The sequence below is a fragment of the Octopus bimaculoides genome, chromosome 1, assembly GCF_001194135.2.
Source record: "Octopus bimaculoides isolate UCB-OBI-ISO-001 chromosome 1, ASM119413v2, whole genome shotgun sequence".
In the NCBI taxonomy this organism is placed as follows: domain Eukaryota; kingdom Metazoa; phylum Mollusca; class Cephalopoda; order Octopoda; family Octopodidae; genus Octopus; species Octopus bimaculoides.
The window spans coordinates 134870074-134890073 of NC_068981.1; the positions used below are offsets into that span (position 1 = coordinate 134870074).

The 20000-nt window shown below is 37.2% G+C and overlaps 1 protein-coding gene across 9 annotated transcripts in view; it reads left to right on the forward strand.

Moving 5' to 3' along the window:
• LOC106871495 (band 3 anion transport protein) overlaps positions 1–20000 on the forward strand; it is a 762999-nt gene that overhangs the window by 731969 nt on the left and 11030 nt on the right. For all 9 annotated transcript variants that reach the window (XM_052970953.1, XM_052970950.1, XM_052970954.1 and 6 more), the window contains 7 exons: positions 1540–1863; positions 4253–4342; positions 4471–4637; positions 5498–5742; positions 14812–14981; positions 16855–17028; positions 18700–20000. The exon at positions 18700–20000 is cut by the window's right edge and continues 11030 nt beyond it. In XM_052970953.1, the coding sequence (XP_052826913.1) occupies positions 1540–1863; positions 4253–4342; positions 4471–4637; positions 5498–5742; positions 14812–14981; positions 16855–17028; positions 18700–18777 (1248 nt within the window). In that variant the 3' untranslated portion in view covers positions 18778–20000. The remainder of the gene's footprint in view (positions 1–1539; positions 1864–4252; positions 4343–4470; positions 4638–5497; positions 5743–14811; positions 14982–16854; positions 17029–18699) is intronic.

The window sequence follows — 20000 nt, forward strand, 5'->3', positions numbered from 1 at the left end:
TATATATAAAGTTAATCAAATTAGGAGAGGCAGTAACTATGACATTTTCAGATCTGCTTAGATTGGTGACATTGATGTGATCAGTTAATGTTCAACTTCAACACCTGTTGGTTGGGATTCAGAACCAATTCTATCAAGTGGGTCACCATTCTGGAGAGATATAGGAAGGATTGGGCACCACAATACAGCATTCCTCTTTGATTTTGTTTTTATTATATTATATTTTTTTAATTTTCTTAACTAAATATTTTTTTCTTTACTGTAATTCACACCTACATTGTCCATCATTGTTTCCTTATATATTGAAATATATTTTTTTATGTGCTTGAGAAGACCTGTCAAGCCAAGTGAAATAAATCATAGTCGAGGCCAATGACAGTGTCACATAACTGGCTCCTATGCCAGTGGTATGTAAAAAGCACCCTTCGAACTTTGGGCCTCATGGAGGCAGTGACAAGTGACCGAAACCTCTGGCAATATACCATGCTTGAGAAAACCTGTCAAGCCAAGTGAGATCGTAGTCATGCCCAATGCTAATGTTTCATAACTGGCACGTATAAAGCACCCACTACACTCTTGGAGTGGTTGGCATTAGGAAGGGTACCATGCCAAATCAGATTGAAACCTGGTGCAGCTTACCAGTTTTGAGTCAAAATGTCCAATCCATGCCAGCATGTAAAATGGACATTAAATGATAATGTTACCTCCTATTAAGCTGGCACTGTTTGCTTGCTTCCAAATGTTGTTATAGACTCATTGTGGTTGCTTTCTAACAAATCTCTATTGGTATCAACATTCCTTCTGCTTATTACCTGTCATAGATATATCCTAATTAAGGTGGTGAGCTGGCAGAATTGTTAGCACACCAGGCAAAATGCTTAGCGGCATTTTGTCTGTCTTCACATTCTGAGTTCAAATTCCACTGTGGTCAACTTTGCCTTTCATCCTTTCAGGCTCAATAAAATAAGTACCAGTTGTGTACTGGGGTTGATGTAATTAACTATCCCCTCTCCTAAACTTCAGGCTTTGTGCCAGTAGTAGAAAGGATTATTATTGTTATTATTAAGGCAGAAATCTGGCAGAATCGTTACCACACTGGACAAAATGCTTAGCAGTACTTCGCCTGTCACTACATTCTGAGTTCAAATTCCGCCAAGGTCGACTTTGCCTTTCATCCTTTCAGGCTCAATAAAATAAGTACCAGTTGTGTACTGGGGTCAATGTAATTGACTAGTTCCCTCCCCAAAATTTCCAGGCGTTGTGCCATTAGTAGAAAGGATTATTAAGGCAGTGAGTTGGCAGAATCATTAGCATGCCTAGCAAAATACTTGGCACCATTTCATCCATCTTCACATTCTGCCAGGGTCAGCTTTGCCTTTCATCCTTTCAGGGTCAATGAAATAAGTACCAGTTGAACACTGGGATCAATGCAATAAACTTAACCCCGTCCACCAAACTTGCTGGCCATGTGCCAAAATTTAAACTTATTATTATCATTATTATTATTATTATTATTATTATTATGTTTTATTTTTACAGATTTATCAAAAATACCCATTGATAGCTGATTGTGAATCCTGTTGTCCAAATATTGTTCTTCCAAGCTTCAATAGCAGTAATTCTTTAGAACCAGTGTCTGAAATACCATACACTCTATTTAATTCCTCCATGGGTGCCACAGCGGACCAAGCTCACATGACAACTGAGTCTGGGGTTGAGGAGAATTTAAAAGGTCAAAATCGTTACACAAAAAATTCTAATCAACCAAATACTGCACTGCTGTCAACAATTTTGGCTCTAGGAACATTTTTTATAGCATATTTCCTCAGAATATTCAGAAATAGCAAATTTCTTGGGAGAAGTGTAAGTAAAACATCTAATTCTTGTTAACTCTCACTCTCTTTTTCTGCCTCTCTGTCACACTCTAATCTTTCATCATCTGACACAAGATCCCAAGTGCCCCCTCCCCTCTCAAAGACTCTTTATTTTGCAAAGTCACTTGGTGACCCCCACCAGTGCAGATGCCACCTAAAAAGCACCCAGTCTACACTTTAAAGTGGTTGGCATTTGGAAGGACATCCAACTGTAAAAACCATGCCAAAAACTGACCTCACCTGTGCAAATGCCATGTAAAAAACACTCAGCCCACTCTATGGAGTGGCTGGTGTTAGGAAGGGCATCCAGATGTAAAAACCATGCCGAAACACACTCAGGAGCATGGTGCAGGCTCCCGCCAGGCGAGCTCCTGTCAAACCATCCAACCCATGTCATTGTGGAAGGAGAACATTAAACGATGATGATGATGAGTATCTCTGTTGTTTTTGCATCCCCTCCTCCTCCACCATCTCAACCCTGATTCAGCAGATCTATTACTGAAGGTGTTCCAAACATGACCAACCTCTCATTTATCTAGACATCGCATATCTAGGGTACATCATGTAAGATCCCCTTCTTATTTTAAGACAATATATATTGTCTTATTTGAGGCAAGTGAAATCGAAATTGAGTTAAATTCAACGACTGGCACCCATGCCAACGTCGTCTCATTCATTGGACACGAAACTCAATTTGCGAAGACTTATTGGGGCAAGCGAAAGTGAAATTGTGATGGCACCTGTGCCCAGCGTTGCCTGACTGGCCTTCGTGCTAGTGGTACGTAAAAGCACCCACTACACTCTCTGAGTGGTTGGTGTTAGGAAGGGCATCCAGCTGTAGAAACTCTGCCAAATCAGATTGGAGCCTGGTGTAGCCATCTGGTTTCACCAGTCCTCAGTCAAATCGTCCAACCCATGCTAGCATAGAAAGCGGACGTTAAACGACGATGATGATGATGATGATGATGGATCTCAGTATCATTAAGGTGCTGGACAGAATACTTTGCAGTATTTATTTGTTTAAAATCTCAGCTTTCTTTCTACATTGTCTCTAATGATTAAGAAAATGGTACTGTTGCAAGGTAAACATCCAATTTTAAATAGGAGCAGGTATAACTAGTGTAATAGTTAGTCGCACAGCTGCCATAGTTGTGATTTACAATCAGTTTTCATGTTCTGCTCTATATTGTTAATAAGACTTACATTTTCAACACCAGGTAATGCTAAAATGTTTGCTTCTGAGTAGAAGCAAGTTCAGCTCTTGCCTTCAAATGAAAGATTATGACTGTAACCTACACCTATGTAGAACCAGCACCAGGGTATTCAGCGCTTTAGGTTATCCCTACAATGTACGCCTCTTTCTCCCATCCCTCTAGTGTGTACCTCCAAACTCTACACTGTGTGACCCTTTCCCTGTTCCTACAATGTCTACTCCCTCATCCCAGTCCTACAGCATACATCCTCTTCTCCCTGCTGTACAGTGTGTACCCCTTCTCTCAGCCCTACATTATGCACTTCTATCACACAACCCTATAATGTATGCCACTTCTACATTTTTTCTACAACTTCCTCCAGTTATCACCCTTTTTACTCCAGTTGAAAAATGCAATCAAAATATCATAAATATGATAATATATATTCTTGAATAAATCTATTATCTGGCAAAATTTGAAATTTTCGAAACACCATACAACCCTCTTCTCACCTGCCCTCCATCCTTCACTGTACTTGGAGTGATCTCACCTGTTCTGTTTTGTGTTTATACTGTATTTGACAGCATATAAGATGCGTTTTTTCTGAAACATATCTCAAAAACTTCATCCTAAGACCTATATGCAAAGTTGGGCCTACATATAACCCATGCCAGCACGAAAGTCATTAAATGATGATGTATATTACATGCTTTAGTTTACTAAAAACTTTTCCACCAGAATATGTAATGCTGAAACTAGGATACGTCTAATATGCCAGTGTGTCTTTTATACCATTAAATATAGTAGTCTAACTTAGAAATTATGTATCAATTGTTGAGAATTTAATTGATATGCTTAAGTTTTAGCTCCCTAGGTGATCATTTTGTCTGTTGAGCACTATCCCTACACTAACATTAATATAATGTTAAGAAAGTTAGGATCCTATGAGTTTAACCTGTCTAATTTAGGGCTTAAAGTTCCTAAGCAGATGGATCTCTTTTTCATAAAAAGAGATAAAAATGTCCCTGGGTGGTTGGTTCTGTGCATATCTTTTTTTTCTTATTTTAGTTTTTAAAGTGTCTTATTTTATTTAGTTTAATGTTTATGAAGAAAAATGTCTTCTTTTACAACATATTCTGTGTTTATTTCTGAACAGTGGATGATTTTTACTTATTTTATTTATAGGCGCGGAGAGCACTTGGTGATTTTGGAATTCTAATAGCTCTTGTAGTTATGGTGCTGCTAGATGTGTTAATAAAAGACACTTGTACACAGGTAGGTAAATCATCACAAATTATCTTTTATAACTGTTTATAGCTAGCATGTTACAAGTCTTACCTTTCTCTCTTTTATGTTTTTTTACTTTGTATTTAATTTTCTTTTTCTTTCTTTCATCTTTTCAGAAACTTGAGGTATCGGATGAATTTGCACCTACAGCACCAAACAAACGTGGCTGGTTCATTAATCCAATGGGAATGAAGAAAACATTTGAAGTTTGGTTAATCTTTGCTTCAATTATTCCGGCTTTCCTTATATTTATACTTCTATTCATGGAAGTACAAATCACTGAGTAAGTCTGAAACCTTCTTTTTGTGTTGTTGTTGTTCTTCTTCTTCTAGTAGACATCCCTCAGTTAACTAGTTGGTATAAAAATCAATTCTAGCTGTCAATAACTTGGCAAAGTTTACTTTTAAGTAGTTATAAGACTCTGTTAATTCTTGAACTAATTTAAGTTATTTATCTTTATCTTTTATCCTTCTACTGTTTTCAGTCATTGGACTGTGGCCATGCTGGGGCACTGCTTTGAAGGGTTTTTGTCAAATAAATTGAGCCCTGTTCTTCTTTTTAAGTCTGGTACTTATTCTGTTGGCCTCTTTTCCTGAACTGTTTAAGTAATTTACAGGGATGTAAACAAACCATTGTTTGTTGGGTGGTGGTGGGAGATAAACACAAAAGCACACACACACATGCACACACATATACACATGCACATACACAGTGGGCTTCCACTTAGTTTCCATTTATCAAATTCACCCACAAGGTAGAAGACACTTCCGTAAGGTGCCATGCATCAGGACAAAACCAGAAACCACATGGTTTTAAAGTGAGCCTTTCCTAGACTGTGATATTGAATAGAAACAGACAGCTATATGGTAAGTAGCTTGCTTACCAACCACATGGTTCTGGGTTCAGTCCCACTGCATGGCACCTTGGGCAAGTGTCTTTTACTATAGCCTCAGGCTGACCAAAGCCTTGTAAGTGGATTTGGTAGACGGAAACTGAAAGACGCTTGTCGTAAAGGCAGTGCTCCAGCATGGCCACAGTCAAATGACTGAAACAAATAAAAGAATAAATACTTGCAATTCTTTGCATTTGCATTTGTAGAACTAAATGTTTTTTTGTTTTGTTTTTTTTTCTGTTTTTTTCCAGAACCATAATGGACAAAAAAATGAGGAAAGGTTCGGGTTACCATTTGGATATGATGCTAGTTGGCGTACTGGTTAGTATTTGTGCATTACTTGGTTTACCATGGATGTGTGCTGCAACAGTACGGTCAGTGGCACATAAGTCAGCCCTTAGTGTATTCAGCCGAACACATGCTCCAGGTGAAAAACCAAAATTATTATACGTCCAAGAGCAGCGTCTCACAAGTATATTGGTCAGTATTTTGATAGGTATGTTTCAGTTTTTTATTTATATTTATTTGCTCCTAATCCTGTGTTTTATTTCATTCCTTTGCATTTTTGGCTATTTAAACCCTCTTTTGTTTTTGTTGTTGATATAGAACTTATGTCAGCATGTTGTTTATATTTCTATACTTCAGTGTGTTGCATGTCTTTGAGCAATAACTGTTTTTGTTTTCCATACCTCTCTCTCTCCCTCTCTCTCTCTCATTTTACTTTCACTTTTACAACTATGCACTTCACACACACACAAACAAACAAACACAGACATGCACATGCAAACACATAAACACCACTCACAAACACATTGTCATGCATGTACTCACAAACACATGTATACTATACACACACACACACACACACACACACACACACACACACACACACACACACACACTGTTGAATCCATCCCATGTGATACCTTGTGGTAATGTCTTCCACCATAGCCTTAGTTCAGCCAAACCCTTGTGTATGAAATTTGTAAAACAGAAACTATGTGGAAGCCCTTCAAATGGGTAACTCTCTTACTTGGGTGGTAAACTTAAGCTGTTACCCAATTTGACACCACTTCTTGGTCCTTGGATGCGTTTAGTGAAGCCCACTCTGTTGCAAGCATTCAGGACAGGTCTTTGGTTTGAGGATAACTTCTCCCTCCTTTCCACCCTTCTATCAGTTTCAGAAGGATAATGGTTGGCCATTCCTTCATTGACTAAACCATTAAACACACACACACTATATCATGCACCACATATCACACACATCCCCCACATCACACACACACCACTTCTCTCTCACATATACACACTTTACATCTCTCTCTCGCACACACACACATACACACGCACTTCATGGTTTAGTTCTGAATACTAATTTCTGTCACTGTTATGTTAAAATCCATTTTACCCCCATTTCGCATGTTTCTTGTTTTGTTGTACCTTAGGAGGGTCATTATGCCAATAATAAACACCTGCACTGGTTCTGTTTCACTTCTTTGTTTCATATTTTTATACATTATTGACATTTCATCTCATCTTTTCCTTTTCTGCCCAGCACTATTCTCTCAAGAGGGGATTTCATTTCCTTTTGGATTTTATTAATTTTTTTTACTTGAATAAAACACATGCAAGGGCAAACAATAAAGAATTAATTATTACTAAAAAGCACAAAACAATTATATATTTTTTATATAAATTCTGGATCAGTGCTAATAGCTTTGATAAAAATATGAATGTGTGTATATATGTATGCATGTATATGTGTATGTTTAAGTGTGTGTCTATATGTGTGTGTGTCTATATATATATATATCAATTATAATCAAGGATAAAATCTATATAGGATTTTATCAAGTAGCTAGCTTGTAAAAACTTTCGGTTTTGTTATACTGAGGACAGTGAAGTGGTATTACATCACTAAACCAGAAACCGATCTGTGGCTAAACTTTTTCAAAGAATCTTTTTTGTTCATTCCCTCACTTTCAGTTCATGTCTATGTGATAAATAAAGTAGTTTAGAATCATTTGGCATCTTCTTCTAGCATGTGGCATTAGTTGGTAGTTGCCCTTATTATAATTTTATAATTATAGTTATAAAATTAAGCCTCACCGAGGCAATGACTTGTGACCGAGACCTTTGGAAATATGCTGTGCATGAGAAAACCTGGCAAGCCAAGTGAGACCATAACCCATGGCCTTTACCAGGTGTGTAGCCAGTCCGCTTATGTGTACCATTCCTTCTTTGGACACAAAACCCTGCTTGCAAAGACCTGTTGAGGCAAGTGAAATCGAAATTGAAAACAAAAAAGAAATTGAACCAAATTTGTTGACTGGCACCCATGCCAACCTTCCCTCATTGGACACTAAACTCAGTTTGCGAAGACCTATTGGGGCAAGTGAGATCGAAACTGAACCAAATTCAATGACTGGCACCCGTGCCAGTGGAGCGCTAACAGCACCATCCGAGTGGGATCACTGCCAGAGCAGCAGTCTCGCTTCCATGCCGATGGCACATAAAAAGTACCATTTGAGCGCGATCATTTCTAGCTTCGCCTTACTGGCACTCGTGCCGGTGGCATGTGAACAAAACATTGGACTGACTCCTCTGCAGGTGGCATGTAAAAAAACACCATTTGAGCGTGGCCGTTGCCAGTACCACTGGACTGGCCCTTGTGCTGGTGGCACATAAAAAGCACCCACTACACTCTCGGAGTGGTTGGCGTTAGGAAGGGCATCCAGGTGTAAAAACTCTGCCAGATCAGATTAGAGTCTGGTGTAACCATCTGGTTCGCTAGTCCCCAGTCAAATCGTCCAACCCATGCTAGCATGGAAAGCAGACGTTAAATGATGATGATGATGATGATACTTTGTGTGTGTATGTGTATATATATCATCATCATCATCATCATCATTGTTTAACGTACATCTTCCATGCATGCATGGAATATATAATGAGTCTCATACAAATCTTGGCAAATCAACTTGAAAACATCTCAACACATCTTTGGTTAACAGATTACTCTGAAAGAAAGTTTTCTAAAGTCATTCAACTGGTCGGTATGGTAATCCATACAGAGTTAAGCAATAGTTTACCAGTCCTGGAAATCTGTGCATATATCAGAGATATAATTAGTACATATTACTGGTGTAGCCCCCTAGCTTACCAGCTCTGGTCAAACTGTCTAACCCATGCCAGCATGGACAATGGACAGTAAATGATGATGATGATAATTACGTAGCATATTATTTAGTCAACAAAAGAATGGATAGCTTAAAAACATCACTACGCACATTTCAGCAGTGTGGCTGTTTATTACAATACAAAATACATTACATAACATATTACACAATGTTATGTCAATCCACACTGTTGTGTAACCACACTATTTCTTCAGGTGATATTCAGCCTTCATTTGCCAAAATACAATCTATAAAGATAAAGATGCAATCTATAAGGATAAAAATATTTATAAACCAACTGAATGAAATAAGGATTTTCAATGGGTGGAGATATTAAAGCTTGCAGCCAACTAGGCAGTTAAATTAATATATGAACATACTTGAAGGGGAGTGGCCAAGAGGTCTTATCAGATGTTGGATTCTACAGCAAAGAGAATTTTTGATGGGCAGCTAATTTCCTGTAATAAACAATGCAGCTGTCATTAAACAGAATCTGAAAAGTTATCAGTGATCCTCATTTAAGATGTGGCTCCAACATAACTATAAGAGCACAACAATCATTAAGGTAAATTGATAAGAGAATACAGCTTGCTGCTATGAGACGAATGTGAAGTATATCATACACGTGTGTATTTACACATATATGCTGAATAATATATACTCAGTCAGGGATGGAGAAGATTAAACTTTATGCATAAACACACCAAAAAACTACATTTACACAAGTAATCAACATACTCATGCAAATACATGCACTAATGGTTATTTAGGTGTGTGTATATACACAGACATTCCACAAATACATGTTCTATTAAATCATGCTAAATAGCATTGCCACAACTACCAACATATACACATACGTACACTTGTAAGAAAGGGCAAAGGGCAAAGACCCCCTTCGGTCATGAATGACCATGGGATTACTCCTAAAATGTTACCCTCCAAGGCACAAGTCCGAGCAAGGTTGTTTATGGAAGACCAGCAGTCACCCATGCATACCAGCCTCCCCTCTCCATACCACCGATGTTACCCAAGGGAAAGGCAAAGGCTGATGCAGCTTGGCACCAGTGACATCACAACTCAATTCTACAGTTAGTTGAACTGGAGCAATATGAAATAAAGTGCCTTACTCAAGGACACAACACACAGCTTGATCCAGGAATGAAACTCATTACCTCATGATTGTGAGCCAGTCGCTCTAACCACTGAACCATGGACACTACCTATAATAAACCACAAAATAGAATAGTATGTATTCCTTGCTTAGGGGTCCAAGATGAACTTGGCCAACAAAGTGTAGTTGTCTTTCCTTTCAAATACAATGCTCTAATGTTTAACATTTTTGATTCTCCTGAGACCACTCCTAGTTCTATGATATAAACACCCTGTTTTAAAGTGATTTAAATTAAAATTTTCTATCAAAATTTTGTGTTAATTTATGTTCTCAACACCAACTCAATAACGACAGTTATTTAACTAAATTCTTAAGTATTTTTAAAATTGAAACAAAGGAAGTGTATTTCTATGGAAATAAGGTAACAAGGGTTAAGGGAACATAACCACACAAGAGGAAAACCTGTGTGGTTAAATATTCCCTTATTCAGAGCAATAGCTGTCATGTCAAAGTATCTTTGATCCTCCGTTTTACTTTTGTGCAGTCATTTGACTGTGGCCATGCTGGGTCATCACCTTCAAGGTTTAGTCAAACAAATCAACTCCAGGACTTATTTTTCAAGTCTGGTACCTAATCTATTATTCCCTTATGCCAAATTCCTAAGTTACAGGGATATAAACAAACCAACACCGGTTGTCAAGTGGTGAAAGGGAATAGACACAAAGACACATGCTCACACACACATATACAATGGGCTTCCACACAGTTTCTTATTTCTTTATTGCCCACAAGGGGCTAAACATAGAGGGGACAAACAAGGACAGACAAAGGGATTAAGTCGATTACATCGACACCAGTGCATAACTGGTACTTAATTTATCGACCCCGAAAGGATGAAAGGCAAAGTCAACCTCGGCGGAATTTGAACTCAGAACGTAACGGCAGACGAAATACTGCTAAGCATTTCGCCCAGCGTGCTAACGTCTCTGCCAGCTCGCCGCCTTATATGGGCTTCCACACAGTTTCTATCTATCAAATCTTCTCATAGGGCGTTGATCAGCCTGTGGTTATAGTTGAAGACACTTGCTCAAGGTGCCACACTGTGGGACTGAACCCAAGACCATATGGCTGCAAAGCAATCTTCTTTTCCACACAGTTGTGCCTGCACTTATGTTCACTTTTAGTAGACAGTTTACACTGGTCATTACAAAAATGTATGGTAATTAGATGGGATTTGTGTGTTGGGTTAAAGGTGTATGATCAACTCATTAAGGCACATGGTTTAGTGGTCAGGGTATTCAGCTCATGACTGTAAGGTCTTGTGTTCGTTTCCCAGCGGTGCATTGTATCCTTGAGCAAGACACTTTATTTCATGTTGCTCTAGTCCAGAGGTGGGGAAACATTTTAGTGCGGTGAGCAAGAATTTACAAAGAAAAAGGTCTGTGGGTGGGTCACAAGTTCTAACTCTGTGTACATCTTGTATATATCTATGTATAATTCGATATACGTTAATAAAAATAAGTTTAAGACATTAAATTAATGCGTAACATCCTCATTAACGTCACCACTGAATTTAGGACATCTATATTACTTATGAGGTTTCTATATTTTTCAGCTAGAGTGTAGTTGGGTCCCAAGGGAGTGGTACAAACTTAGCACTATATGTTTTATAGTGAAAACAAAATTTCCATTCAAATGGCAGTTACCAGACAAGTTTCTGTTCTAGTTTAATTATTTTATGTGGTAGTGAAAACATGACCTATGTCACAAATAGGCATATGAATATTGTATAAATTTTATAATTGCAAAATTTACTATATTTTGTACATACGAATATATATATGGGCGGGAGTTTCCCGACTCCTGCTCTAGTCACTCAGCTAGCAAAAATGAGTTGTACCTGTATTTCAAAGGGCCAGACTTGTCATATTCTGTGTCACGCTGAATCTCCCTGAGAACTATGTTAAGAGTATACATGTCAATCACTTGCAAGTTAATTTCACAAGCAGGCTGTTCCATTGATTGGATCAACTGAAACACTCATTGTCATAACCAACAGAGTGCTTATAATTATCAACTCATGCACTCGAGTGTTAGAATTGGCAGCAGTTAAATTTTCTTTGTAAATCCAGTCATGGTCAACTTTGCCTTTCATCTTTACAGAGACAGTAAAATAATAGTTAAATAGCAGAGTGGCTAAGGGAATATAATCAACTACAGACACACAAAAGCATGCACATGCACACACATAAAAATATGTGGCCTTGCACCTATATTAAGAATCAAAGGAAAAACCTGCCTAAGAATAGAGACCGCTTTGTAATTTTTCCCCGCCATCAATACCAGATAAACCACTTATATATAGATGTGTTTCTCATGCCACCACTATTTGTGCCTTCGGCAATGGAAATTAACTATACTTTCATTAACATTCACTAATTATGTTATGTACAGTCAGAGCTGATAAGTGAGACTTTTTGAAAGTGTGTTGTCTATTCATGAAACACACACACACACACCCACACATTATGTACTGACATAATGAAAGAAAGAACTTTAAGATAACCCTCAGGAGATGGAAATAGCTAGCAGGATATGCAGAAATGTTATAAAATAACAATTCAGTTCTATATTTAAGAGATGAGGAATTATTTACATTATTTACATTTGACGGATATTTCTCCTCATCTTGTTTGTTGTTAACACAACGTTTCGGCTGATATACCCTCCAGCCTTCGTCAGGTGTCTTGGGGAAATTTCGAACCTGGGTTCTCATTCCTAACGATGTTACTATTATTATTATTACTATTATTAATCAGCAACCTGATTAATAATAGTAATAATAATAATAGTAACATCGTTAGGAATGAGAACCCAGGTTCGAAATTTCCCCAAGACACCTGACGAAGGCTGGAGGGTATATCAGCCGAAACGTTGTGTTAACAACAAACAAGATGAGGAGAAATATCCGTCAAATGTAAATAATGTAAATAATGAAAATAACAATTCTTTTGAAATGTGAAAAGAAAAGTAAAAAATTTTAGACTACATAATAAAATATAGATGAAAAATCTGAGAAGAAAATCATAAATTTTATAAAGAGAAACATTGAAAAGGATATTAATTGGTGGCTAAATGCAGTGATTTTGTTCTCAAAGTGACTAGGATTTACTCAAATAGCTCAGAAATAACTGTGTAATTAAGAAATATGCTTCCCAACCATGTGGTTTTGAGTTCAGCCCCACTCTGCAATACCTTGGAAAAGTGTTTTCTATAGCCCATGGCTGACTAAAGTCTTGTAAGTGGATTAATAGATGGAAACCGAAAGAACCCTGCCATGTGTGTGTGTTTATTTGTGCTCCAAAAATTTCTGATTTACAAGTAGTGATGTTACTATCAGTTGCCCTTTCAACAAATCATTTGCCCTTCAACAACTTGCAGAATAAGAGATCCCTTACTGTAAAAAGAAAGGTAAGAGTTAGCAATAGATAGAATATCTGGCCATAAAACAATTCCTCAATAATATATTCATCTAACTTGTGCTAGCTTTGGAAAACATTAAAAGCAAATGAATTCACCTAGCAGAATTTAAACCAGTAGAGAAAGAAAATAATTTTTTATTATAATTACAGAAATTGGTGTTAATATTTGTATTTTACTAAATCTTATTATTACATTTCGTTTTTGTATTTGGTTTGCAAGATTCTTTATATGAATTTGTGCGTTGAAGCGTATTTTATTGTGTCTGGGGAGAGTCATTCACTTTTAGTGCCTTATTAATTTAGCACACTCACCAGTTTGATTTCCACTCATTTACTCATTTATTTTTTTTACTAAATAGGCACAGGAGTGGCTGTGTGGTAAGTAGCTTGCTTACCAACCACATGGTTCCGGGTTCAGTCCCACTGCGTAGCACCTTGGGCAAGTGTCTTCTACTATAGCCTCAGGCCGACCAAAGCCTTGTGAGTGGATTTGGTAGATGGAAACTGAAACAAGCCCATCGTATATATGTATATATATGTATGTGTGTTTGTGTGTCTGTGTTTGTCCCTCCACCATCGCTTGACAACCGATGCAGGTGTGTTTACGTCCCTGTAACTTAGCGGTTCGGCAAAAAGAGACTGATAGAATAAGTACTAGGTTTACGAGGTATAAGTCCTGGGGTCGATTTTCTCGACTAAAGGCGGTGCTCCAGCATGGCCACAGTCAAATGACTGAAACAAGTAAAAGAGTAAAGATTAAAAGAGTAAATAAGTAAAAATAAAGTAATAAATAAGTAAATGAGTGGAAATCAAACTGGCGAGTGTATTAAATTAATAAGGCACTAAAAGAGAATGACTCTCCCCAGACACAATAAAATTATTACTACATATTTTGGAGATGTACTTTATCCATTTATCAATTTAAAACTACCTGCTCCTGGCCCTCAAGAGCTTTTAGCAGAGTTCATTCTAGTAGCAGCTTTCAGGCCATATCTCTTGTCTGAAGATAATGTTCACTTTTCCTCTTACCAGTTTTTAGAGCCCTGAAAAGGGGGCATGGGTGAAGCCCTTCTGCTGATTTAGCCATAACCCAGAAATATAATTAACAAAAAACAAAGTGGACTCTGAAGAAAGCACCCAAAGACCAGATGATAATACTAAACCAGGAGACAAGTTAGGTCTTCCATCTATGATAGAGTTTATTCATTTGTTGATTGTTTATTTCACCATAGATTGATGGGTTTGGATGGAGAATTATTTGAGGCTGGATTTTACAGCTGGATGCTTTTACTGTTGCCAACCATTACTTCAAGTAAGGGGTTTCTTTATTGCACACAACATTGAAAACACAGAGGGAGCAGTTATAATGTCGACAAGGAATATCAACATCAGCATTGCTTCATTCACACAATGGCAAAGAATGGAATATAACTGTTCACATACACATACATATCTATTTACATACACACACACATGCATGTTGACTTCTTGAAGTTTCTGTCTACCAACCCCTTCACATGGTATTGGTTAGCTCTGGGCTATACCAGAAGACACTTGCCCAAAATGCCATGCAGTGGAACTGAACACCTGAAACCCCTGGTAACAAGGTGAATCCTTAAACCACACAGCCATACCTGCACCTATAATATATAAAGATAAAAACTAATTCACAGCCCTTAATTTTCTTCTTTTTCAGACAGTAATTTTTTTTAAGACTCTCTTTGTGAATTTGCCTTTCAACATTGAATATTCTGTATTTTTACTAACTGAATTTTTTTGTGTTTTGATAGGTTCATCTTTATCATGGGGTCCACTATTTCGAGAGATCCCTCTTACTGTTTTGTTTGGTGTCTTTCTTTATCTTGGTGTGTCTTCTATGAGTGGGGTGCAAATGTATGAAAGAACTAAACTGCTACTTATGCCAGTGAAACACCATCCATCTGTTGGCTATGTGCGACGGGTAAGTTCTCTTTATATTATGTCTGTCTATTAATATGACTCCAGCTTTGAAAAATAATACATGAACGATATTGCTATCAATTCGTTCATGGAATTGAACTTGGTGTCTTTGGTTGAGAAGTGATCTTATTCACTATAAAGTTCTAAGGAAAGATATGCCCCTGGCCACTTTGAGTTATTTCTTTTAGCTCATTTTTGCTTCAGTTACGCATATTAGCTAAGCTATAAATGTTTTCTAAGGGACTGAGAGAGTTGTGGTGATTTGCTGTACTTGAGAAGACATATCAAGCTGAGTAAAACTGTTGTCATCCATACATTCAGGCTTGTCCATTATAGGTGCTGGTGCCATATAAAATGCATTTGTGCCGGTGCTGCATAAATGCACCCATGCCAGTGGCACATAAAATGCACCCAGCACACTCTGTAAACTGGCTGGTATTAGGAAGGACATCCAACCGTAGAAACCATACCACAACAAACAACTGGAGTTTGGACAGCTCCCTCCTAGCTAGCTCCTGTCAAACCATCCAACTCATGCCAGCATGGAAAATGGACATTAACCCTTCTGTTACCATATTTCTGTTGAGAAGAAACTTGCCCAAGGTGCCACACAGTGGGACTGAATGCCAAACCATGTGGTTGGGAAGCAAGCTTCTTACCACACAGCCGCGCCTGCACCTATCTCCACTTCTCAAGTGGAACTGATCTTATGTCACCTAGAGTCAGAGATAGTTCTAATAAATAAAAAAATTATGTTATGTGGTATTTAATATACCTGCATTTGTCTATGCAGTACAACTAATTATTTTAGAGGAGCAGAAGGCATTTTTTGCATGGCACCTGTGCCCAGCGTCGCCTTTCTGGCACTTGTGCCCGTGACATGTGTAAGGATTTTCGAGCGAGATTGTTGCCAGTGCCCCTAGACTGGCTCTTGTGCGGGTGGCACATAAAATACACCATTTTGAGCGTGGCCGTTGCCAGTACTGCCTGACTGGCCTTCGTGCGGCTGACACGTAAAAGCACCCACTACACTCTCTGAGTGGTTTGCGTTAGGAAGGGCATCCAGCTGTAGAAACTCTGCCAAATCAGATTGGAGCCTGGTGTAGCCATCTGGTTTCACCAGTCCTCAGTCAAATTGTCCAACCCATGCTAGCATGGAAAGCAGACGTTAAATGATGATAAAAAGAAGGCAGAGAGAGAAAATGCAAATTACATAAATGTCTTAACATCTATATTGATTTACGTTTGTTTTTCATAAGAACATAAATTCATCATATCTTCAGCAGTGAGGAGGTGGTTGGAATGATGTCTAATATGTTCCATGAAAGACAAAACTAAGTGGACAATCCTCATGTTTGTGCTCAGCTACCAAACCTCCTGCTAAAAAGACATGATTGGTGGTGGTCAGTAGAATGCCACTTGGACACAGACTAAGGCATGATCAGTCGTAACTGGATGAGAGTGCACATTGCAAAACCTGAAACAGGCAATGGCTCCCAGATATAATGCTGATGATGTGTCCAAGTATTGCGTTTAGATGAATGATTAGCATATGTATGGAGGTGGGGACATCCACCCTTAGAAATCATGCCAGAACAGACATTGAAGTTTGAAGCAGCCCTCCAGTTCATTAGATCTTATCAAACTGTCCAATCTATTCAAGCATGGAAGACAAAAATTAAATGACGGTGGCAGCAGTGGCAGGGAGGAGAAGGAGGAGTTCTGACCATTATATTATAAACAAACTGATTTGTCATGTTTTTGTTGTTGATGTTTCAGGGGTTTTTTTGTCTTTTTGTTTTTCTTTTCTATTTTTCATACATTTTTAACTCTCTCTCTCTCTCTCTCTCTCTCTTTCTTTCTTTCGATTGCAGGTGCGAACAGTCCGAATGCATCTTTACACATTAACCCAGCTGTCTTTATTGGTGGTCCTATGGGTAGTCAAATCAACAGAAGCAGCCTTAGCTTTCCCTTTTCTTCTCATCCTTCTTGTACCACTTCGGTTAAAACTGCTCACATTTATTTTTACTGAGAAAGAGCTTCATGAGGTAAATATATTTTCATTCTTACAGACTTTTTGCATCAAAACATTTCAACTCATCACATAAACTGATGGAAACTTTTATTCTTTTACTGGTTTCAGTCATTTGATTGTGGCCATGCTGGAGCACTGCCTTAAAGGGTTTTAGTTGAAGAAATCGACCCGCAGGACTTATTCTTTTCTAAGCCCAGTACCTATTCTGTCAGTCACTTATGCTGAACTGCTAAGTTACAGAGACATAAACACACCAAGCAATGGCGGAGGGGGGACAAACACAGACACACATACATGCACACACACACACACACATTGGTCAGCCTGATGCTATGGTAGAAGTCACTTGCCCAAGGTGCTATGCAGTAGGACTGAAACCAGAACCATGTAGTTGGGAAGCAAGCTTCTTACCACACGGCCACACCCAATATATTTATGTATATATGTCTATGTGTGTATGTATGAGCATCATTGATTTAACGTTTGGTCTTTAATGTTATCTTCTCCAGTGCATTGAACCTGTGTTATCTGTCTTAAATTCAATTGCATGGATTAAATGCCAGAACAAACCCTTTACATACACTTTGGAATATTTTACTTCAATTTCTATCTCACAGTTAATATTGAATAATAATTATCTCTACACCTAGCCCTCAGAAATAAAATTTATAAATGTCATATAGTCAGTAGAAAAACTGCAATCAACTGAGATAAGATTTTCTTCGGGGTCATATTAATCTTGGCTCCTTCAACAGCAGAAAATATACTGCTCATATCAAGGAACTATCATTGCATCTTACCCTATTCCATGAAAAAGTGGACATTAAAACAATGATGAGGTGATGATACAGTTAAATAAAGTATCGTTACAGTTTGCTCTTTTTTGTGTATGATTTTCTAAGTCAGTCTTCTTCATAATCTTTGAGCTAATATTATGAGACAGACATTTTGACAAAGCTATTTTGGCATCAATGATTCAATGCTGACTTGTTTGACATCAGATGTTTTAGTGTTTCTCTGATTCCCCTCCTTCTCTCTCTCTCTCTCTCCCTCCCTCTCCTCTATTTATGTGTGTAAGCATATTTCTTTCTGTGTATGAGGAAAGGGAACGTGTTTATGTCAATCATGTTCATTCAATAGTTGAACAGCCTGTTTGTGAAATTAACGTGCAAGTGGCTGAGCACTCCACAGACACGTGTACCCGAAACGTAGTTCTCGGGGATATTCAGCGTGACACAGTGTGACAAGGCTGACCCATTGAATTACAGGCACAACAGAAACAGGAAGTAAGAGTGAGAGAAAGTTGTGGTGAAAGAGTACAGCAGGATTCGCCACCATCCCCTACCGGAGCCTCGTGGAGCTTTAGGTGTTTTCGTTCAATAAACACTCACAATGCCCGGTCTGGGAATCAAAACCGCGATCCTATGACTTCGAGTCCTCTGCCCTGACCACTAGGCCATTGCACCTCCACATCAGAGAAATATACCTAGTAGATATAGCAAAAAGATTAGATATGTGTAAATATTGACAGATAAGTACAAAATTTGTAATTTTTAAGTGATCTCATATGAGATCACTGGTAGGTAATGGGTTAAGCTTCCTAAACTGTTGGTTAGAGTTCTTATAAAGAAAATTGTTGTCTAAACGTGGTTCAATGTTTTTTTTTTTTTCCATTATTTTTCAGTTGGACAAAGAAGAAGAAGATACTGAAGAAGAAGAAGATGAACCTGATTTCTATCAGTTAGCTCATATGCCAATATAAGTCTTTAAAAAAACAATCTATTGTTCCACATGTGTTACTCAGAGAATCCCCTCAGTCTATCTGCTAACTGTTTTTGAAATGTACTGCTGTACAACCCAAGGCAGTTTAACAATAATGCAGAGATTTTCTTTTTTTTTTTTTTTTTTTTTTTTTTTTTCAAATTCTGTAATAGAATTTTTTAAAAAACATGTCTGATATGATTTTGTTTTTGTTTTTGTTGGGTTTTTGAAACTTTATTTTTTATGTGAAACTGTCTAAAAACAACAGTAAAAAAAAAAAAGATATAAAAATAAATAAATGAAAGCAAGTAGTATTCTAGAAGTGAAACTAAAAATAAAGGAATACTAAATGAATGTTTGTTATTCAGCAAAAGAGTAAAAGACTACAGTAAAATGAGAAAACTTAATTTCTTAAATCTGTAAAGACAAGAGCAAACTTGTTTTGTTTTGAGTGAAAGTATATGTTCTTCCATAAATATGAATAATTAATTGAAAAAAAAAAAAAAAATGAAATTGAAGATTATAATTTAGTTATTTAGTGATATTATATTTTCCCGGTTAATTGGAAAATTCTGTGATGCTGAAATGTTGGAAAATTCTTGTCACCAAACAGCAAAAGACTTTAGTCGCATAATGAAAAAAAGAAAAAGAAAAAATGATTTTTATAATGTATAGTTGTAGAAATTTTGATATGTTGACTAAATTGTTTATCCAGCTCTTGTCTTAACAAAGAATAATTCAGTACAATTAAGAAAATAAAATTAATAATAATAATAATAATAATAATAATAATAATAATATGATGATGATGATGATGATGATGATGATAATAATAATAATCAACAGAAAACTAATAAAGAATGAAGTACTTTTTACCTTTACACCGATTTCCTGAAAATATATAAAAGAAAAAAAAGAAAAAAAGAAAGAATGGCTGGAAGAAAGCGGAAAAAAGACAAACAAGCAAAAAAAAAAGAACAAGGAAAGAAAGAAAGGAAGAAAGAAAGCAAGAAAGAATGAACAAATGACAATTTTTTTTTTTTTTTTTAATTAAAAATTCTCTGGATCCTTCCAAAAATAAAACATGTATTCCTCAGTTGAAATTATGAATTTTACTGAAAAATCTCACCTGCCAACTCTCAGGTGTAAAAACCATTAACAGTTAACTCTGTTAATGTTGAATGCTGTAAACAGCGTAACCTGATGGTTAATAATTTGCACATT